A 17,500-nucleotide genomic window follows, 5' to 3' on the forward strand; every position below is an offset into this window, starting at 1 on the left:
GCGCGTGTGTGTGAATGCAAAGGTCAATCTGTTATTTTTTTCCCTCGAGCAAATATGGTGCAGCACGTTAAATAGATCGATCCGTCACGCTTTACTTCCTTGAAACTATTGATCCACCTACCTACCTCCCTTCTTCCCTTCCTTTGTGCCTTTCACTGCCTGCCTTTCTGTCTGTCTGCGTTCTCTCTTCAGTTTTGCCCACAGCATAGGCTTGGCTCGTCATGACTTCGTTGTGTGTGTTTTTGTTGTGTATTTGTATTTGTATTTCTTTTTATCACAACAGATTTCTCTGTGTGAAATTCGGGCTGCTCTCCCCAGGGAGAGCGCGTCGCCATACTACAGCGCCACCCATTTTTTTGTATTTTTCCTGTGTGCAGTTTTATTTGTTTTTCCTATCGAAGTGGATTTTTCTACAGAATTTTGCCAGGAACAACCCTTTTGTTGCCGTGGGTTCTTTTACGTGCGCTAAGTGCATGCTGCACACGGGACCTCGGTTTATCGTCCCATCCGAATGACTAGCGTCCAGACCACCACTCAAGGTCTAGTGGAGGGGGAGAAAATTTCGGGGGCTGTGCCGTGATTCGAACCAGCGCACTCAGATTCTCTCGCTTCCTAGGCGGACGCGTTACCTCCAGGTTTTACTGTTTGCTTGTAACCTTGTTATCATATGTACCTCCGGACTTCGCCACAGTTCACTTCTCTTACTGAGAAAATACAATTATTCTGATTCCAATTCTTTTATGATGAGTCCAGAGATATTATGGTTCTGATTCTTCTCATTTCATTTCGGATTCTTCTAAAGTTAGTCTGATTCTGATTCTTCGGTCATATTGATGCTGATTCTTCGCAGTATCGCATCAGTATGTATCATCACACTTACCGTCTCTTACTGAGAAAATAAAGTTATTTTGATTCTGATTCTTCCAATGATATTCCGATTCTGCTAGATTGTTTCTGATTCCGATTCTTCCAACGTTATTCTGATTTTTGGCTAAGTCTATTCTGATCCTTCCAATGTTACCCAGATTCTACTAAACCCATTCTGATTCCGATTCTTCCAAAGTTATTCTGATTCTGATTCGTCTTCATCCCATCCCCCCCCCCCCCCCCCCCCCACGCCCCTCCCCCTCCCTCCCACCAGGTGGAGAAACAGCTGAGCTACACCCTGCTGCAGCTGTTCTGTGACGTGGGCGGGGCCTTCGGACTCCTTTTGGGCGCCAGCATCCTGACCCTGCTGGAGATCGTCGACTTCTTCCTCTGTCTGTTGCCCAACAGTGGCGGCGCCACGGCCGCTGTCGTCAAAAGAAGAGGAGGAGGAGGAGGTGGTGGCGGCGGCGGCGGCGGTGGTGGTGGTGGTGACGCTGGGGAGGGACGGAGGAGACAGGGTGTTGGAGGGATGAAAGGTTAATGATGATGATGAGGAGGAGGAGGAGGGGGAAGAAGAGGAGGAGAAGGATGATGATAATGATGACGATGACGACGATGATGATGATGAGAAGGAGGAGGAGGAGGATAATGATGACGACGACGACGATGATGATGATGATGTTGACGACGCCGACGACGATGGTGATGATGATGAGGAGGAGGAGGAGGAAGAGGAGTAGCAGACAGGGTGTGGGAGGGGTGAAAGGTTGATGATGATGTTGATGATGATGATGACAATGATGATGGGGAGGAGGAAGAGAAGGAAGGTGGAGACAGTGTGATGGATAAAAGGTCAAATTGATTATGAGGAGGAGGGGATGAGGAGACATGGGATGGGAGGGGTAAAAGGTTGAAGAAGAAGATGATGATGACGATGATGTTGGGAGCGCAAGGATGGAGGAAGGGAGGATGATGTTCTCAGCGCGTGGCGATACAGTGGTGTGCACACACAAACACCCACCCCATACACACAATCCACACACACACACACACACACACACACACACACACGTACCCTTCTCGAGAGAATGAGACATAGAGAGAGAAAGAGAAAGTGTCAGAGAGATGTAACACACAGTGTAATCAACTGACAGAGAGAGAGGGGGTATGAGAGAGAGACAGACAGACAGACAGACAGACAGAGAGAGAGGGGAGAGGTAGGGGAGAGAGAGAGAGACAGACAGACAGACAGAGAGGGGAGAGAGAGAGAGAGAGAGAGAGAGAGAGAGACAGACAGACAGACAGACAGACAGACAGACAAAGAGAGACAGAAATGTAACACACACGGGACTCAAACTGACTTTCCTATCCATGATTCACAGAACCAGAACCCTGAGGTGATAATACCGAAATCATAATGATGACAAACCTGACAACGCCAGGAAAAAACTTACACTGTAACAAGAGTCGTTGCAATGAGAAGTCGACCATGAGAACTGTCATATCATACATGTGATTGTAGCTATGTATGTTAGAACGCTGATTGAGATACATAAAAACAAAACAACCTCCCCCAAAAACAAAACAAAAAAACAAAAACCCCAAACAAACAAAAAAAAACCCACCCAAAACTCAACAACCAACCAACCAAAAAAAAAACCCCCCAAAAAAAACAAACCCAACAACTTCAGTTTCTTTCAAGGAAGAACTTGGTTGATAATGCTTTATCTAGTGAGGTCATATCATGATCTTTAAAAAAAAAAAAAATCTGATATGTGAATGTATGAATGGAACAGTTCGTACAGTAACTAGGATTATAAAACGAACATGAAAAGCAAACAAACAAACAAGCAAACTTCGGTTTCCTTCAAGAAAGAACTTGGTTGGCAACGCTTTATCTCGTGAGTTAACGTGTGGTAACGCCATGGTCATTCAAACTCAGCTCTTTTGAGAACAGCGTCTGGAGTGGCTTAGCACCAGAAGGAACTTCGCAGACTGTAGATTCCGAAAGAGTTACAGTTGATTTGTACATGCCTTTATTCACATTAAATTTTACGTTATGCGTATGTCTGCGCGCTCCGTTCTTCTTCCTTTCGCTGTGTGTGTGTGTGTGTGTGTGTGTGTGTGTGTGTGTGTGTGTGTGTGTGCGCGCGCGCGCGCGCGCTGTGTGTGTGTGTTTTTTTTTAGTTCAGTTTCATTTATCTATCTTTTTTTTTGTTTTTGTTTTCATTTAATTTTATTTTACGATTTTTTTTAAACAACCGCTTCGATGAAGAATTCGTGCTTTAATTTTTTTTAAATGCAACTCAGCTGTTAAGTGCATGACGATGTGACGCCTCCTTGTGTAACTGAACTGAACTGAACTGTTACGTGCACGAGAAGAAACAAAAATTGACTGTGGAGACAATGGCATTTACAACACCAGAAAAAGGATGTTTTCAAACATTCATTATGAATGTTCATACTTTAAGAAAGAGCAAAAAACAACAACAACACAAACAGATGCTGTGGGGAAATGTTGAGATGACGATGCGAGTGACTCATTTATTTATTTTAATCATTCTTTGTTGAGAGATAGTTCGCTGTTGCTGGATTTTCTTCTTTTTCATTTGTTATTGTGCAGCTTAAGAAACACGTATCAAAGAGACATTCGTGTTTCTTTGTTATTTGATTCCTATCCAATTTGTTGGAAATGTGACTGTAATAAAGAAAAGAAAGAGAAAAGGAAGACAATCTGTGTGTGTGTGTGTGATTGTGTGTGTGTGTGCGTGCGTGCGTGCGTGCAAAATTGATGCTCTTCGTGTGTGTGATACACCAGTTGGCACGCACAAACACCCACACCCCCCTCCGCTCCCTTCCACACACACGTACTCTTCTCGAGAAAATGAGAGAGAGAGACAGAGAGAGAAACAGGAGAAGTAATGCATAAAAACAATCGTGTTGATATCGCCTTACAAAGTTCTGTCCCTTGGCTTCTGCCGTTGATGATTTGTGCCACAAAGTGTGTGTGTGTGTGTGTGTGTGTGTGTGTGTGCGCGCGCGCGCGCGCGCGCAGGCGAGCGTGCATGTATATATTTATATATATATATATATGTGTGTGTGTGTGTGTGTGTGTGTGTGTGTGTGTGTGTGTGAGTGAGCGTGTGTGTGTGTGTGTGTGTGTGTGTGTGTGTGTGTGTGTTAGCCAACTTGAACCACACAGGTAATACACACGCCAATATATCTGAATGCACACACACAACGAGAGAGAGAGACAGAGAGACAGACAGAGACGTGGAGGGGAACATGTGCAGGGTATGCATTTTGATTTTATTTGCCAGAATGATGCTAAACGTGGTCCATTGTAAAACAACTTCTTTTTTTTTCATAAACAACACATACTCGTTTGAATACACTCGTCGTGTTTTAAAAATGCACACAATATCGATATAGTGTTATTATGGTATGAAAGGTTGTGTAAACATCGTATAAACCAAGCATGTGCAAAATGACAGTTTTACGTGCTTTCATGAAAAAAATCATTATAAGATCACCTTTCACAAATTATCAGGGAAAGGACTCTGCTATTCCCTCAAACACGTATATATTCGATTGTTTCACAGGAGCTTCCAACTGCATTGATATCAGGTGTTGCGATTTATCGTATTGACCAGTCACTTATCAATCATCCACCGTGCACATCACCACAGCGTGAGCTATACAATCCATTGCCAGATTACCGTTCAAGGGAATATTCACAGACTGCAATATTTAAAAAAAAAAAAAAGCTGGCAAATACCGTTCTACTGGTGTTCCTGAACTGTTTACTCATGTAAAAACGCCAGCCAGACACCGTTCCAAGAGTACGCGATCACCATATACACATGATTGGAGTATTTTTCAGAGTAATTGGAGTATTTTACCGAGTAATGTGGCAATGTTACCCGCACAGCCCCACACCGTTACACGTGAAACATGTTTACATATGGCGTTCTGTTCTGTCACCGGCTGTTACTCCACGTTCATCTGAAGCTTTTTGCTGGATCGGGTGCACACACTGTTCGGTGACTGTGAATACACTGCACTTTGGTCCGATTCGCAGACCAATTCTGAGCTTAGCTCTCAGACTATTATCAAATTCATTACGGACCAAGTATTGTTCTAATGTCAAGTGTATATGCTTTAATAACCTGACAATTGAGCATATAATTTTTCACTGTAGCTTGATGAAGCCTTTTGTACACGAAAGTGTGTCTTCACAAGTGACTGAGAACGTTGATGTTTTTGACTTTTTGCATTCATTATCAGTTGTTTCGCTTGTCAGTTTAACGACTTCTCTTTTACGAAGTCCTTTAAGTAATTTCCTGTAACTGTATTTAGAGGGTTTTTTTGTTTGTTTGTTTGTTTGTTTGTTGTTTGTTTTTCTTTCAAATTTCACCCACATTTTTACCCTCATTTGCCCAGTTTCCCCAAACCCTCCATTCATCCACATCTCCCACCCCTTCTAACCGATAATACTCAGATGTATTCATAAATACTTTTACAAAATGTCTTCAATCACCGATATGTGTGACGGGACATTAAACAAAAATTCCTTCCATACACTGCAAACTGATGTGGTCCACTGATCATTCCGAATCCCTCATGACTGAAAAATCATGTACGGTGCTGTGTGAATAACCCTTACTTAATATCATGCATATAAACATCATGTGTCAACGTTGTATTTCTTCAGCTGGCTAACCATTAGGTGATACAAATAGCTGAGTACAGGTGAGTGGACTCATAATGATGACGAAGATGATGAAATGGTGATCGCTGAGTACAGGTGAGTGTCTGAGTCATAGTGCAAAGTGGTGTATGTAACCATGAAATGCATTTTATGCATGGACTCATATTGATGATTTATATGATGACGAAGATGATGAAATGATGATCGCTGATTACAGGTGAGTGTCTGTGTCATAGTGCAAGGTGGTGTATGTAACCATGAAATGCATTTTATGCGTGGACACATAATGATGATTTATATGACAACGAACATGAATACGATGATGATGACGGCGACGACGATGTTAGTGATGATGGTGATGATGATGATAGCGACAATGACGCTGATGTATCTGATGTCTATGATGATGGACAATACACACGTGGTCCGGTTTAGTATAACCGGATGATTCTTGAGGCACGCGTACCATAATGTAATATTCATGAACATGTTCTTCACTGGTTCTTATCGCTATAGCTGACCATAGGGGGCCAAATCAGGGTTAAAAACAGTTTCATTTTCTGTTTCTCACCGAGGCGTCACTGCCTTCGGGCAAATCCATACGGGCTACCTACTAGGCAGATGCCTGACCAGCAGCATAACCCAACGCATTTAGTCAGGAAGTTTTTCAACAGAATAATGACAAAGTAAGCATCATAAACGTTCCTTTTTTCTTTGGGGGTGGGGGGTGGAGGGGGCATCACAAGCCTTCCTCTTTCTTCTCTCTCTCTTTCTTTGTATATATATATATATATATATTATATATATTTCTATCTCTCTCTCTCTCTGTCCATATATATATATATATATATATATATCTGTGTGTGTGTGTGTGTGTGTGTGTGTGTGTGTGTGTGTGTGTAATGTCTGCTTCTCTATTCTTTTCCTCTCCAGATTTTTCACCTTTTCTATCTGTCCTTCGACTTTTTCTCTCCCTCCCTTTACTCATTTTTTTCCCTACACATACGCCATCCATAATAGTCTAATTTCCCCAGTCAACAAACTCTCCCATTTCTCGTGGATAATAGAAAAGGATTGCCATTCAAAATCATTCGATTATCGTCGCTTACTGGTGATCCATCACTCCACAAACTTCCCCAAGTAAGTCTTCCCATGTTTTCACGAGGTACCATACTGACACTGTCAGCTCCTCACAACGGCGAAGAAACCTTTTAAACATTGATTAACTAAACTCTATCATGCATTGGCCCGTAGAAAAATATTCGTCCATAATCTCTTGCGTACCTCTCTGCTAAAAAAACAAAACAAAAACAAAACCACAACAACAACAAACAAACAAACAAAAACAACAACAACAACAAAACAAAAACAACAACAACAACACACACACACACACACACACACAAAACAAAAAAACAAACATACATATAAACCGGAGTGAAAATAGAGGTATTCCTCCCCTCGGCAGAGGCAATAATGATGATGATAATAATGATGGTGATGATGACAACAACTACAATGATAATGATAGTAATAATCATCATCATGATTACTAGTATTGCTACCATCACTACTACTACAACTACTACCACTACTACTAAAACAAGCCTATGACGCAGGCAGAGTTCATTCGACAGGTACAACAAACAACACGTGACACAGGTGACCACACCTGCTGACTTACCTACAGCCACGTAAACAAAGGAGGCTGAATCGAAAACATCGTGTTTACGTAAAGTGTGCACTTTGAGGCATGCGTGTAATGATTATGAAAGGAGGAATCTCTCTCTCTCTCTCTCTCTCTCTCTCTCTCTCTCTCTCACACACACACACAGTTGAATTCCTTTTGTGTTACATCTCTCCCACCCCCCCCCCCCCACTCTCTGTATGTTTCTCCCTCACAGTTGAATCCCTTCCGTGTTACATCTCTATCTCTGTCTGTCTCTCTCACAGTTGAATCTCTTCTGTGTTACATCTCTCTCTCCTTATGTCTCTGTCTCTCACACAGTTGAATCCCTTTCGTGTTACATCTCTCTCTCTCTCTCACAGTTGGATCTCTTTTGTGTTACATCTCTCCCTCAATCCCTCTCTCTGTCTCTCCCTTAAAAACAGGCTACGAAGATAGGTGCATTGTTTTATTTTCGCAAGTTTGCTCCTTAGGGTGCTGTCGGTAATTATGGGTGCAACAGAGTCGGGTGGAGGAAACACTGTATTGGTCTAGCGTTTGGTACACGCATAAAGATGCCGTCAGCGTTATTTATTTACTCTCTTCGTTCTGACTGATGGTGCCCGACTTTTGTACCTCTTTTGTTTGTCTTGACAGGCTGCCTCACTTGTCTTTCTGTCTTTTCTTTTTCCTCCTTGGCATTCACCTGTGTCCTCTCTCTCTCTCTCTCTCTGTGTGTATTCGTCCAGAGAAGAAATTCTGATCGCATTTAGGAAAATAAAAAAACAGGAAAGCTGCTGACCCAGATGGGATTATTGGTGAACTATTAAAACAAGCAAGTGATCATATTATAGACTTTTTTTGGTTGTATTGTTTAATGCTTTATTTCAAAAAGGTATTTTTCCAGAAAGCTGGACGGTAGGTATTGTGCTTCCTTTGTACAAAAAGGGTGATGTCAACGACCCTAATAATTACAGAGGTATTACTTTAAATGTTAGCAGTAAAATTTACAGTACAGTCATTAACCAACGTTTACAAGAGTGGGCTGAAGAAAACAACATAACTGGTGAACATCAAGCCGGATTCAAAAGAAATTATTCAACGATTGATCATATGTTTACTTTGTTGGCTGTGGTACAAAAACAGTTCTCTTTGAACAGGAAGTTATATGTTGCTTTTATTGATTTCGAGAAAGCTTTCGATTCTATTAACAGGAAGATTCTTTGGGCAGTATTAGCAAAAAAGGGAATAAAAGGTAAGTTATATAACTGTATTAAAAGTGTGTACAATAATGTTAAAGTTAAAATACGGTGCGGGTTTAAACTGACTGATTATATTAAGTGTACATATGGTGTAAAGCAGGGTGACGTGTGTAGCCCAATTTTGTTTTCTCTTTTTATAAACGAACTAGCAGTAGAAGTTATTGAAAATGGCAAACATGGCGCTCTGTTTACAACTGATTATTTTGAACTTTTTATTTTGCTATTAGCAGATTATCTTGCACTGTTATAGAAACTATAGTAGGATTGCAAACAATTGAATAGCTTACAGCGGGCAGCTTTTTCCCTTGATCTAAAAGTTAATTTGAATAAAAGCAATATAATTGTGTTTAGGAAAGGTGGTTATCTAGCACAAAGAGAAAGGTGGACATTCAATAACTCTGTGATGCCTGTTGTAAATGCTTATAAATATTTAGGTATAATCTTCTCTACTAGACTTAGTTTCACAGCAGCATGTGATGATCTTACGAGTAAAGCAAAGAATGCTTCACTGGGTATAATGAAAAAACTTAATGTACTAAAAAATAAGAACTTAGATTTATTATTGAGACTGTTTGATTATCAAATTCAGCCAATTGTTCAGTATGGTTCAGAACTATGGGGCCTTGACGATGCATGCCGTCAATGTGAAAAAGTTCACTTATTTGCTCTGGAGAAATTTTTAGGGGTTGACACACGAACGCCCCGTGATTTAATTTATGGCGAAACCAACAGATATCCTATTTACATAAACTGTATTATACACTGTATCCGTTACTGGCTGAAATTAACTAGGTTGGAGGAATATAGGTTGCCACGTAGAGCTTATAGAATGTTACTTGACCTAGATGCAAGAAATAAGAGAAATTGGGTTTCGAATGTCCGTTGTAAATTGTTTCAGTTTGGTTTTAGATATGTATGGGAAAATCAAGGGGTTCAAGATGTTAGATCGTTTATAAATGTGTTTAAAGACAGATTAATTGTATGCAGATGGCAAGAGTGGGACTATCATATTAAAAGTAGCGATAGATTTGAAATATATCGAACGTTTTGTACTGTTCATGATATTAAATTGTACCTGCGAATGGATTTAGATAGACATTTGAAATTTGTCATGACTAAATTTAGATTTGGTATCTCTGTAATTGCTCAACATCGATTACGTTATAGTAAGCATATCGAAAAAGATTTAGTTTGTCCATTATGCAAAACTGGAAAAGAAGATGAGTTGCATTTTGTTTTATATTGTCCAGTATTGACTGATGTGAGAACACGGTATATTCCATCAAAATTCTATAGGTATCCAAGTCAACTACGGTTAAGCTTACTTATGGCTTCTTGTAATGAAAGGATTGTAAGGAAATTTTCAATTTATCTATACAAGGCATTCCAGTTGCGATCGGTAATGACTTCATGATTGCTGAACTCATTAGGATTAAGATTATGATTATTAGTCAAATGCAGATACTATATTATTGTACACTGTTTACCCCATTCATGAGGGGCAATGGCCTTATATGAATAAACCATCCATCCATCTCTCTCTGTGTGTGTGTGTGTGTGTGTGTGTGTGTGTGTGTGTGTGCCCCAGCCCGTTTCTCAGCATCTTAAAATATCCTGGTCTAAAGGTGGCTTCATAACTCCACAGAATCCTTTAATTCGCCCTCACTTCCACCCTCACCTCTCTCTCCTTCCTTCCCTATCCCTCTCTTTCTTTTTCCCCTCCATCTCTCTCTCTCTCCCACCATCTCCCTCTCTCTTCTCCTCCTCTCTCTCCCTCCCCGGCTCCCGCTCTCTCTCTTCCCCTCCCTCTGCCATCACAGTCAAAAGCCACCCACCCTCCTTTTGTTTATTTTTTTAAAAAACCCGTCTTCGTAGCCTACTTTCTCACAAAGCATGGACATAACTCCCCCCCCTCCCTACCCCCCCCCCAACCCCCAGGCGATGACTGACGAGGAAAAGGAGGATGACAGTAACGAGGCTATGCACATCTATTCTGATTCAAACTTTCCACGGCAGGCACGCACGCACTCTAGGGGCACCTTTCATGACGTATCCCTTCGCCCATCAGGCCCGAGAGACACAGACACCTGTTACGTTTGTCAGTGGCTTACAGACACGTTCCCGGAGACCCGAACACTTTAAGTACGAAACTCGCCTTGCGAGTTTTCTACAGTCATAAAACATTCAACTCTAAGCAGGTGACGGTTAAAATCCGCTTCCCCCTCCCCAACCACCCCTTCCATCCATTCTTTCCCCCATCCCTCAAGCAAAGACCTCACAAATCCAGCTGCCATGGCGAAGTGGTTAGAACTACGGACCCGACTGGTATTTCGTAGGTTCGAACCTTATTCCCTGAAACGCTTCAGGGGGAAAAAAATCACAGGTTTAAAACCCATAATTTAATGAACGGTTTCGTTATCTAATGTAACTGCGTTCCCCAAAAATCTGGTTTATGAGGAGTTGTGTCAAATCGTACTAATTCTGCCGCTCTTGTCCGTCCTGAATAGTTTCGGCACTTGCGAGATATTATGTAGCTGATCAATGTGAGAATACTGATGTAAAAGATAAAGACAGAGATCCATATCTTTCAACAGGAGAAGGAGGTGCAGACGAAGAAGAAGAAGATAATGATGATGATTATGAAGAAGAAGATGATGATGATGATAATGATGGTTATGAAGAAGAAGAAGAAGAAGAAGCAGGTCATGACCATGAAGCCGACGAAGAAGTACAAAACGAATGAGAAGGAGCGAGAGAGACTCATTCATCGTGCATTTTCCATTTCGTTCCTTAGTTTTTCCCCTTGAATTCTCATTCATTCATAAGTTTATGTATTTCTCAAGTCAAATTTATTTGTCCTTTGTTCCGGTCCTGTGTGTGTAATCATGCAAAATCACCCATGCGTTGTCACAAATGGAAATAAAAGATGTTAAACTGAAAGTATCGCACTATATTGCTCAACAGGCAACAGTTAGTCTTTCTCTCCTTCCGACCCCTCTTTAACATTCCACCATACTGTTTACATCCCCTGCCGCGTTCCTGGAGGTCGGCTGGGCTATGAACAACGACACATGAATGAACAAATGATCGAATGACGGACTGATCGAATGAATGAATGAATGAATCTGACGTCTTATGAAGTCAACCATGACGGTGCGTCGTGCAGTACATTATCCTATTGTATACCAGCATCTGGTCGTGATAACAAAAAAGAAATGCACACACTTACAAGTACGCGCTTGCACACAGACACTCACACAGACACACACATACACACACAAGCACACACACTATACACGCATAATACGTGCGCACGCGCGCACAAACATACACACACACACACACACACATACACCTGTTCCCCCCTTTGTCCACAGGTATCCGATCTGACGTCACTTGGTATCTACTCAAATCGACAGGTACAGAACGTTTTACTGACGGAGTATACTTTTGCGTCTTTATCTCTGACTAGACCTTTGACGCCTTTGTCGGCTCACAACACAGCACTATTCAACAGTTTCAAGAAAAAGAAGATTCACCACCAGTAACACACACACACACACACACACACACACACACACACACGTAACACACACACACACACGCACACACACACATTTTCCACAATGTTCTCCATCGTCTCTACAACACTGCTTCGTTGTCGTAACAGCTGGGGTGGGGTAGGGGGGATGGGAGGGGAGATAAAAATATAAAGATAAAATAAATCATCAGCACGACGTTGTCTCTGTCCAACACAAGTTCCACCTGCCACAAACACCGTTCAGATACAAACACCACAAGATCTGTCTCATGTGTGTCACACTGCCACCGTGACGGGTCTCACGTGCCGATCATTTCACACAGTCACCATCATCGTCTCACCATCACCTGCCCTCCTCAAGTGCCCAGTATCAAGCATCAAACCCGCCAGAAACGCGTTAACCTTCAATTTCTATGTATCATATAGTCAGCCGTGTCCGCCTATAAACATCAGAGCAGCAGAGGAGGCAACTTCCGTCCCCCGAGTATCCGGGCTAGAGTTTGATTACAGTGGAGAGTGTCTTGCCCCAGTTACATCCCCACTCTCTCGGCCAAGAGGGCTTTAGAACACTCGGCGTTGGGGATGTTCCATGAAAGGCTAACTTGTCCCCATGGCTACCGTGCAATGTTCCTCCTAGTTTGAGAGTCATAAGCCTTCACTTACAAGAATAAGCTGTGAATGGATTCACATCGCAGTTAAGAAACCAATTATCACGCAGCTCTTGCTTTGCTGTTGGCCCAACTGTAAGCTTACGACTCCTCAGGAAAAAAAAAAGCACGAAGCCACTTTCACTTCACACACCCAGAGGGTACAGCCGATCCCAGGGACCTGTGTGCCAAAGCACATCCACCGGCCAGACCTTTCACGTCAACAAGCCAGCCTCAAAAGTCAACATTTTACATACACGTCGTCAAACGCCCAACCCTGCACCTCAGACTGACTGGCCAATCTGCTGTAAGTTCCTGGCCAACTTCATACGTCCTCTGCCGGCCAAATTTATTCACGTGCGTCACGTCAACCGACCAACATCGCACGTCACATATATGGGCCTACCCTACACGTCGTCAACCGGCCATTACACGTCAGCCAGCCAAACTTACACGTCATCAATTGCCCAACCTCACACGCCAACCAACCGACCATCCTCACAAATTAACCGGCCAACCTTACACATCAACCGGCCAATCTTACATGTCAACTAGCAAACCTAACACACAAACCGGCCAACAGTACACGTCACATCAACCGCCAACAGCAGCCTACACGCCCGTCAGCCGGCCCACCTGACGCTGTGAGCAAAGACCCTACAATGATTCACAGGGTCTGTGGTTACCAGTAGCAACTGCATGCGGAGGAATAGGAGAAGAGACGAGGTGAGGCGAGGTCAAGACCAGGTCAAGGTCAGACCAAGGTCATGTGAGGTCAAGGTCACGTGAGGTCAAACTGAGGTCAAGGTCAGGCTGTGAAACGGACCCCTTGCTGGTGCCTGCGGACCTGCAGCTCGGTGGCCTGCCAGGTGTAGTAGACGTAGCAGGGCGTGAAGTGGCTCTCGCCGCGCGTGTTCTCGTCGTCCTCCTCGTCCTGGGCGCGCGCGTGGCCGAACACGTAGCTGGCGAACCTGGGCGCTGCAGCATGAAGGGGCAAGAAGAGACGCGGGTCAGGGAGAAGAAAAAAAAAAGTAAGTCATTTGTTTACATCGGGAAAACCCGATTCTACTGTGTGTAAAAAAAAAAAAAAAAAAAAACGTCGAGTAGGAGGAGAATGATGATTGCACTGAAAACATCCATCCCGTACAGTGAAACCGAAAATAACATTCGACAATAAAATAAAATAAAACAAAATGAAATAAAATATAATAAAACAAAATGAAAATAAAATAAGATAAAAATATAAGATAAAAAGGTCCCTTAGTTTTTTACAGCCATCATTAAGAATTCTCTCTCTCTCTCTCTCTCATACACACACACACACAAAACATACGCACGCACGCACACACACACACACACACACACACACACACACACACACACATACACACACACACACACACACACACACACACACACACACACACCACAAACAACCTACTTAAAAAATACGAAGGCGGTGGCCGGGCCTCCGCCGCCGAGGATGCCGGGGGCTGGGCGTAGACCGGGGGCTGGGGGGAGGGAGGAGGGATGTGGTGTGCCGCCAGGTAGCGCTGCACGACGGCATGCAGGGGCACGGTACCCACGATCACTTCCACCGGCACGTGCAGCTCGAAGGCCGGCCCCACTGGGTCCACACGGAGCTGGTGGCATAGGGCAATGGAGCGTAATGGTGATGGTGATGATGATGATGATGATGATGGTAATGATGATTATCATCATCATCATCAATAATAATAATGATGATCATAGTAATGATAAGAATGATAATGATAATGATGACAGTAATGACGATGATGATCATCATAGATTATCATCATCATCATCATCAATAATAATAATGATCATAGTAATGATAAGAATGATGATAGTAATGACGATGATGATCATCATAGATTATCATCATCATCATCATCAAAAATAATAATAATGATCATAGTAATGATAAGAATGATGATGATAATGATGATAGTAATGACGATCATAGATTATCATCATCATCAAAAATAATAATAATGATCATAGTAATGATAAGAATGATGATGATAATGATGATAGTAATGACGATGATGATCATCATCGATTATAATAATGATGATGATGATGACGACGACGACGTTGATGATGACTGTAATGAAAACAACATCAACAACAAAAATCAATTCAATCAATAATTAATAGCTGATGATGACGATGATGATGATGACGGTGGTGGTGGTGGTGGTTTTGATGACATGATGATGATGATGAAATAAATGAATCAACACGCTTTTCACACCTGACTTCTACACGTATGTGTAACAACGAATGAAACGGGGTTTCAAAATTCAACCTCCGGATGTTCTTGAAAATCAGTGTGCATGTTACGACGAAAGAAGCTATAAAATGACGCGACATAATTATTTCTTTCGTCACTTGAAAAGTTACGTCACATCTCCGAACTTCTTCAAAAGCCCTCGCGTATCAGTAGCGCCACCAACAGCTCTAAGACAGACATGCAACTTCACGCGCAAAACACACGCGGTACAACTGAGGACCTGCAACGCCTACAAGCAAACTTACACCAACAGATGGACCAAAAACGAAGTCAGAGCTGTATCTATGATCAATGGGTTTTCCACTGCAGCGGGAAGTCATTTACAGCTTAGTCTTTTGTGGAGTGGCTTTAAAACTTGTAGGCAACCTTGCACTGGCTCTTCGTGCTGCAGCCTTTGGGAACCTTCCCAACGCCGACTGTCCTAAAACCCTCATGGCCGAGAGACTGGGGATGTAACTTGCGCAAGACACTCTCCACTAAATAAGATGGAGTGATGGCCTAGAGGTAACGCGTCCGCCTAGGAAGCGAGAGAATCTGAGCGCTCTGGTTCGATATTTTCTCCCCCTCCACTAGACCTTGAGTGGTGGTCTGGACGCTAGTCATTCGGATGAGACGATAAACTGAGGTCCCGTGTGCAGCATGCACTCAGCGCACGTAAAAGAACCCACGGCAACAAAAGGGTTGTTCCTGGCAAAATTCTGTAGAAAAATCCACTTTGATAGGAAAAACAAATAAAACTGCACGCAGGAAAAATTACCAAAAAAATTGGTGGCGCTGTAGTATAGCGACGCGCTCTCCCTGGGGAGTGCAGCCCGAATTTCACACATAGAAATCTGTTGTGATTAAAAAAAAAAAAAATAATAATAATAATAACAAAAAAACCAGCAGCTGCCTCCTGTGCTGCCTTTCTGATGGCCCAAGTCGGACACGACTGACGACCGACTATCATGCACAGCATACATGCCTCCAGTGTGTATTTGACGTCGATGATGCTGCAGCCGTTGAGGCGGGAGGGCGGGAGAGGGGGGATGACCATCTTCTCCTCCTCCCAGTGGTCCGTGACCCCAGCCGGGATGGGTCCTCGTTTGACCTTGATGACCTGCTGCGTCATGGCGCGCGACTTGGTGGGCGTGTGGTACATCACCGTCTGTCACACAAGGTCGTGGCATCGATCGTCGTTATTGGGTGACAAGAGCAACAGCAACAGCAAAAGCAACAACAACAGCAGCAAGAAAAACAATAACAGCGGCAACAACACCATCCCCCCTCTCTCTCTCTCTCTCTCTCTCATACACACACCAAGGAAACACACTACTTCTACTGCTGCTACTACTACACACACACATGCGCATGCACGAACGCATGCGCACACGCGCACACACACACACACACACACACACTTTACTTATTCACTCACACTCACACACACGCATGGACGCACACACAACACTCACACACAAAACCAACCCAAATCAAAAGAATGAACGAGTCACCATGAACACACACACACACACACACACACACACACACACACAGGCACACACACACACACACACACACACACACACACACACAGGCACACACACACACCAAAACACGAAAAGAACTGAACAGCAAAAAAACAAGTCACCATGAGCAGTTCCACCGAGGAGCCGGCCATCTTGCGCCGTGAGGAGTTGATGATCTCCCCGTTGATGTGGATGGTCTCCCCTGGCACGAAGCCTCGCTGACCGAGAGCCAGGAGAGCACTGACCGGCCCTGACCGGCAGCACAGACAGCACAGACGTTTGGCCTTCCGCGATTGGACGCTGCACTGTGTGGGAACAACACAGACACACAGAGAGACAAAGAGACATTAAGGAGGGTTTGCAGACAACTTCGTCTGATTTTCGTGGAGATTCCCCCCGTTATTCTCAGCGAGAACCGGGTGCTCATGTGCGTCTCCATTTGTCACTATCCCGATGGTCGTTAAAGGCAACGGGACCTTTAATCTTTAATGTTAAAATATATATAAATATATATATGTGTGTGTGTGTGTGTGTGTGTGTGTGTGTGTGTGTGTGTGTGTGTGTGTGTGTGTGTGTGTGTGTGTGTGACACTGCTGTCCATTCATTCAACCTTTTTTTCAAAGAAAAATTCAAAGAAATTTAATCCTTTTGCCCCTTTTGGGGTGCGGAGGATACAATAACAAAACTCACTGAAACACAACTTTGTCCAACGATGTCTCCTGAAATACGCAAAAACGCACACCCACGCACGCACGCACACACACGCAACAAAACAAATCAAACTTAAACATACTGACAAGCTTGTTTTAGATGTAACAAAAGTTACACACCCTTTCCAACTTTTATGAATTTACTTAGATTAAGTTGTGTTTTCTTCCCAGCACTGAATAAACTGCATAAACCGAACATCGACATATGTGATTTATATTTATTTGGTATCAATTTATTTCTGAGTACAGCATTTTGGGACATTCTAAAACA

At 43.0% G+C, this 17,500-nt stretch overlaps 2 protein-coding genes across 2 annotated transcripts in view; one reads left to right on the forward strand and one right to left on the reverse strand.

Annotated features, from left to right (window-relative positions):
• LOC143297063 (acid-sensing ion channel 3-like) overlaps window positions 1–13,483 on the forward strand; it is a 28,406-nt gene extending 14,923 nt beyond the window's left edge. The window contains exons 7-8 of the mRNA XM_076609235.1: window positions 1,142–1,343; window positions 13,368–13,483. Of these exons, the coding sequence (XP_076465350.1) occupies window positions 1,142–1,343; window positions 13,368–13,483 (318 nt within the window). The remainder of the gene's footprint in view (window positions 1–1,141; window positions 1,344–13,367) is intronic.
• Window positions 12,122–17,500, reverse strand: part of LOC143297275 (arrestin domain-containing protein 3-like) — a 216,104-nt gene continuing 210,725 nt past the window's right edge. The window contains exons 5-8 of the mRNA XM_076609532.1: window positions 16,642–16,824; window positions 15,976–16,158; window positions 14,136–14,337; window positions 12,122–13,672 (exon numbers count right to left, since the gene is read on the reverse strand). Of these exons, the coding sequence (XP_076465647.1) occupies window positions 13,503–13,672; window positions 14,136–14,337; window positions 15,976–16,158; window positions 16,642–16,824 (738 nt within the window). The 3' untranslated portion in view covers window positions 12,122–13,502. The remainder of the gene's footprint in view (window positions 13,673–14,135; window positions 14,338–15,975; window positions 16,159–16,641; window positions 16,825–17,500) is intronic.

This window comes from Babylonia areolata, chromosome 22 (genome assembly GCF_041734735.1).
Source record: "Babylonia areolata isolate BAREFJ2019XMU chromosome 22, ASM4173473v1, whole genome shotgun sequence".
Classification (NCBI taxonomy): domain Eukaryota; kingdom Metazoa; phylum Mollusca; class Gastropoda; order Neogastropoda; family Buccinidae; genus Babylonia; species Babylonia areolata.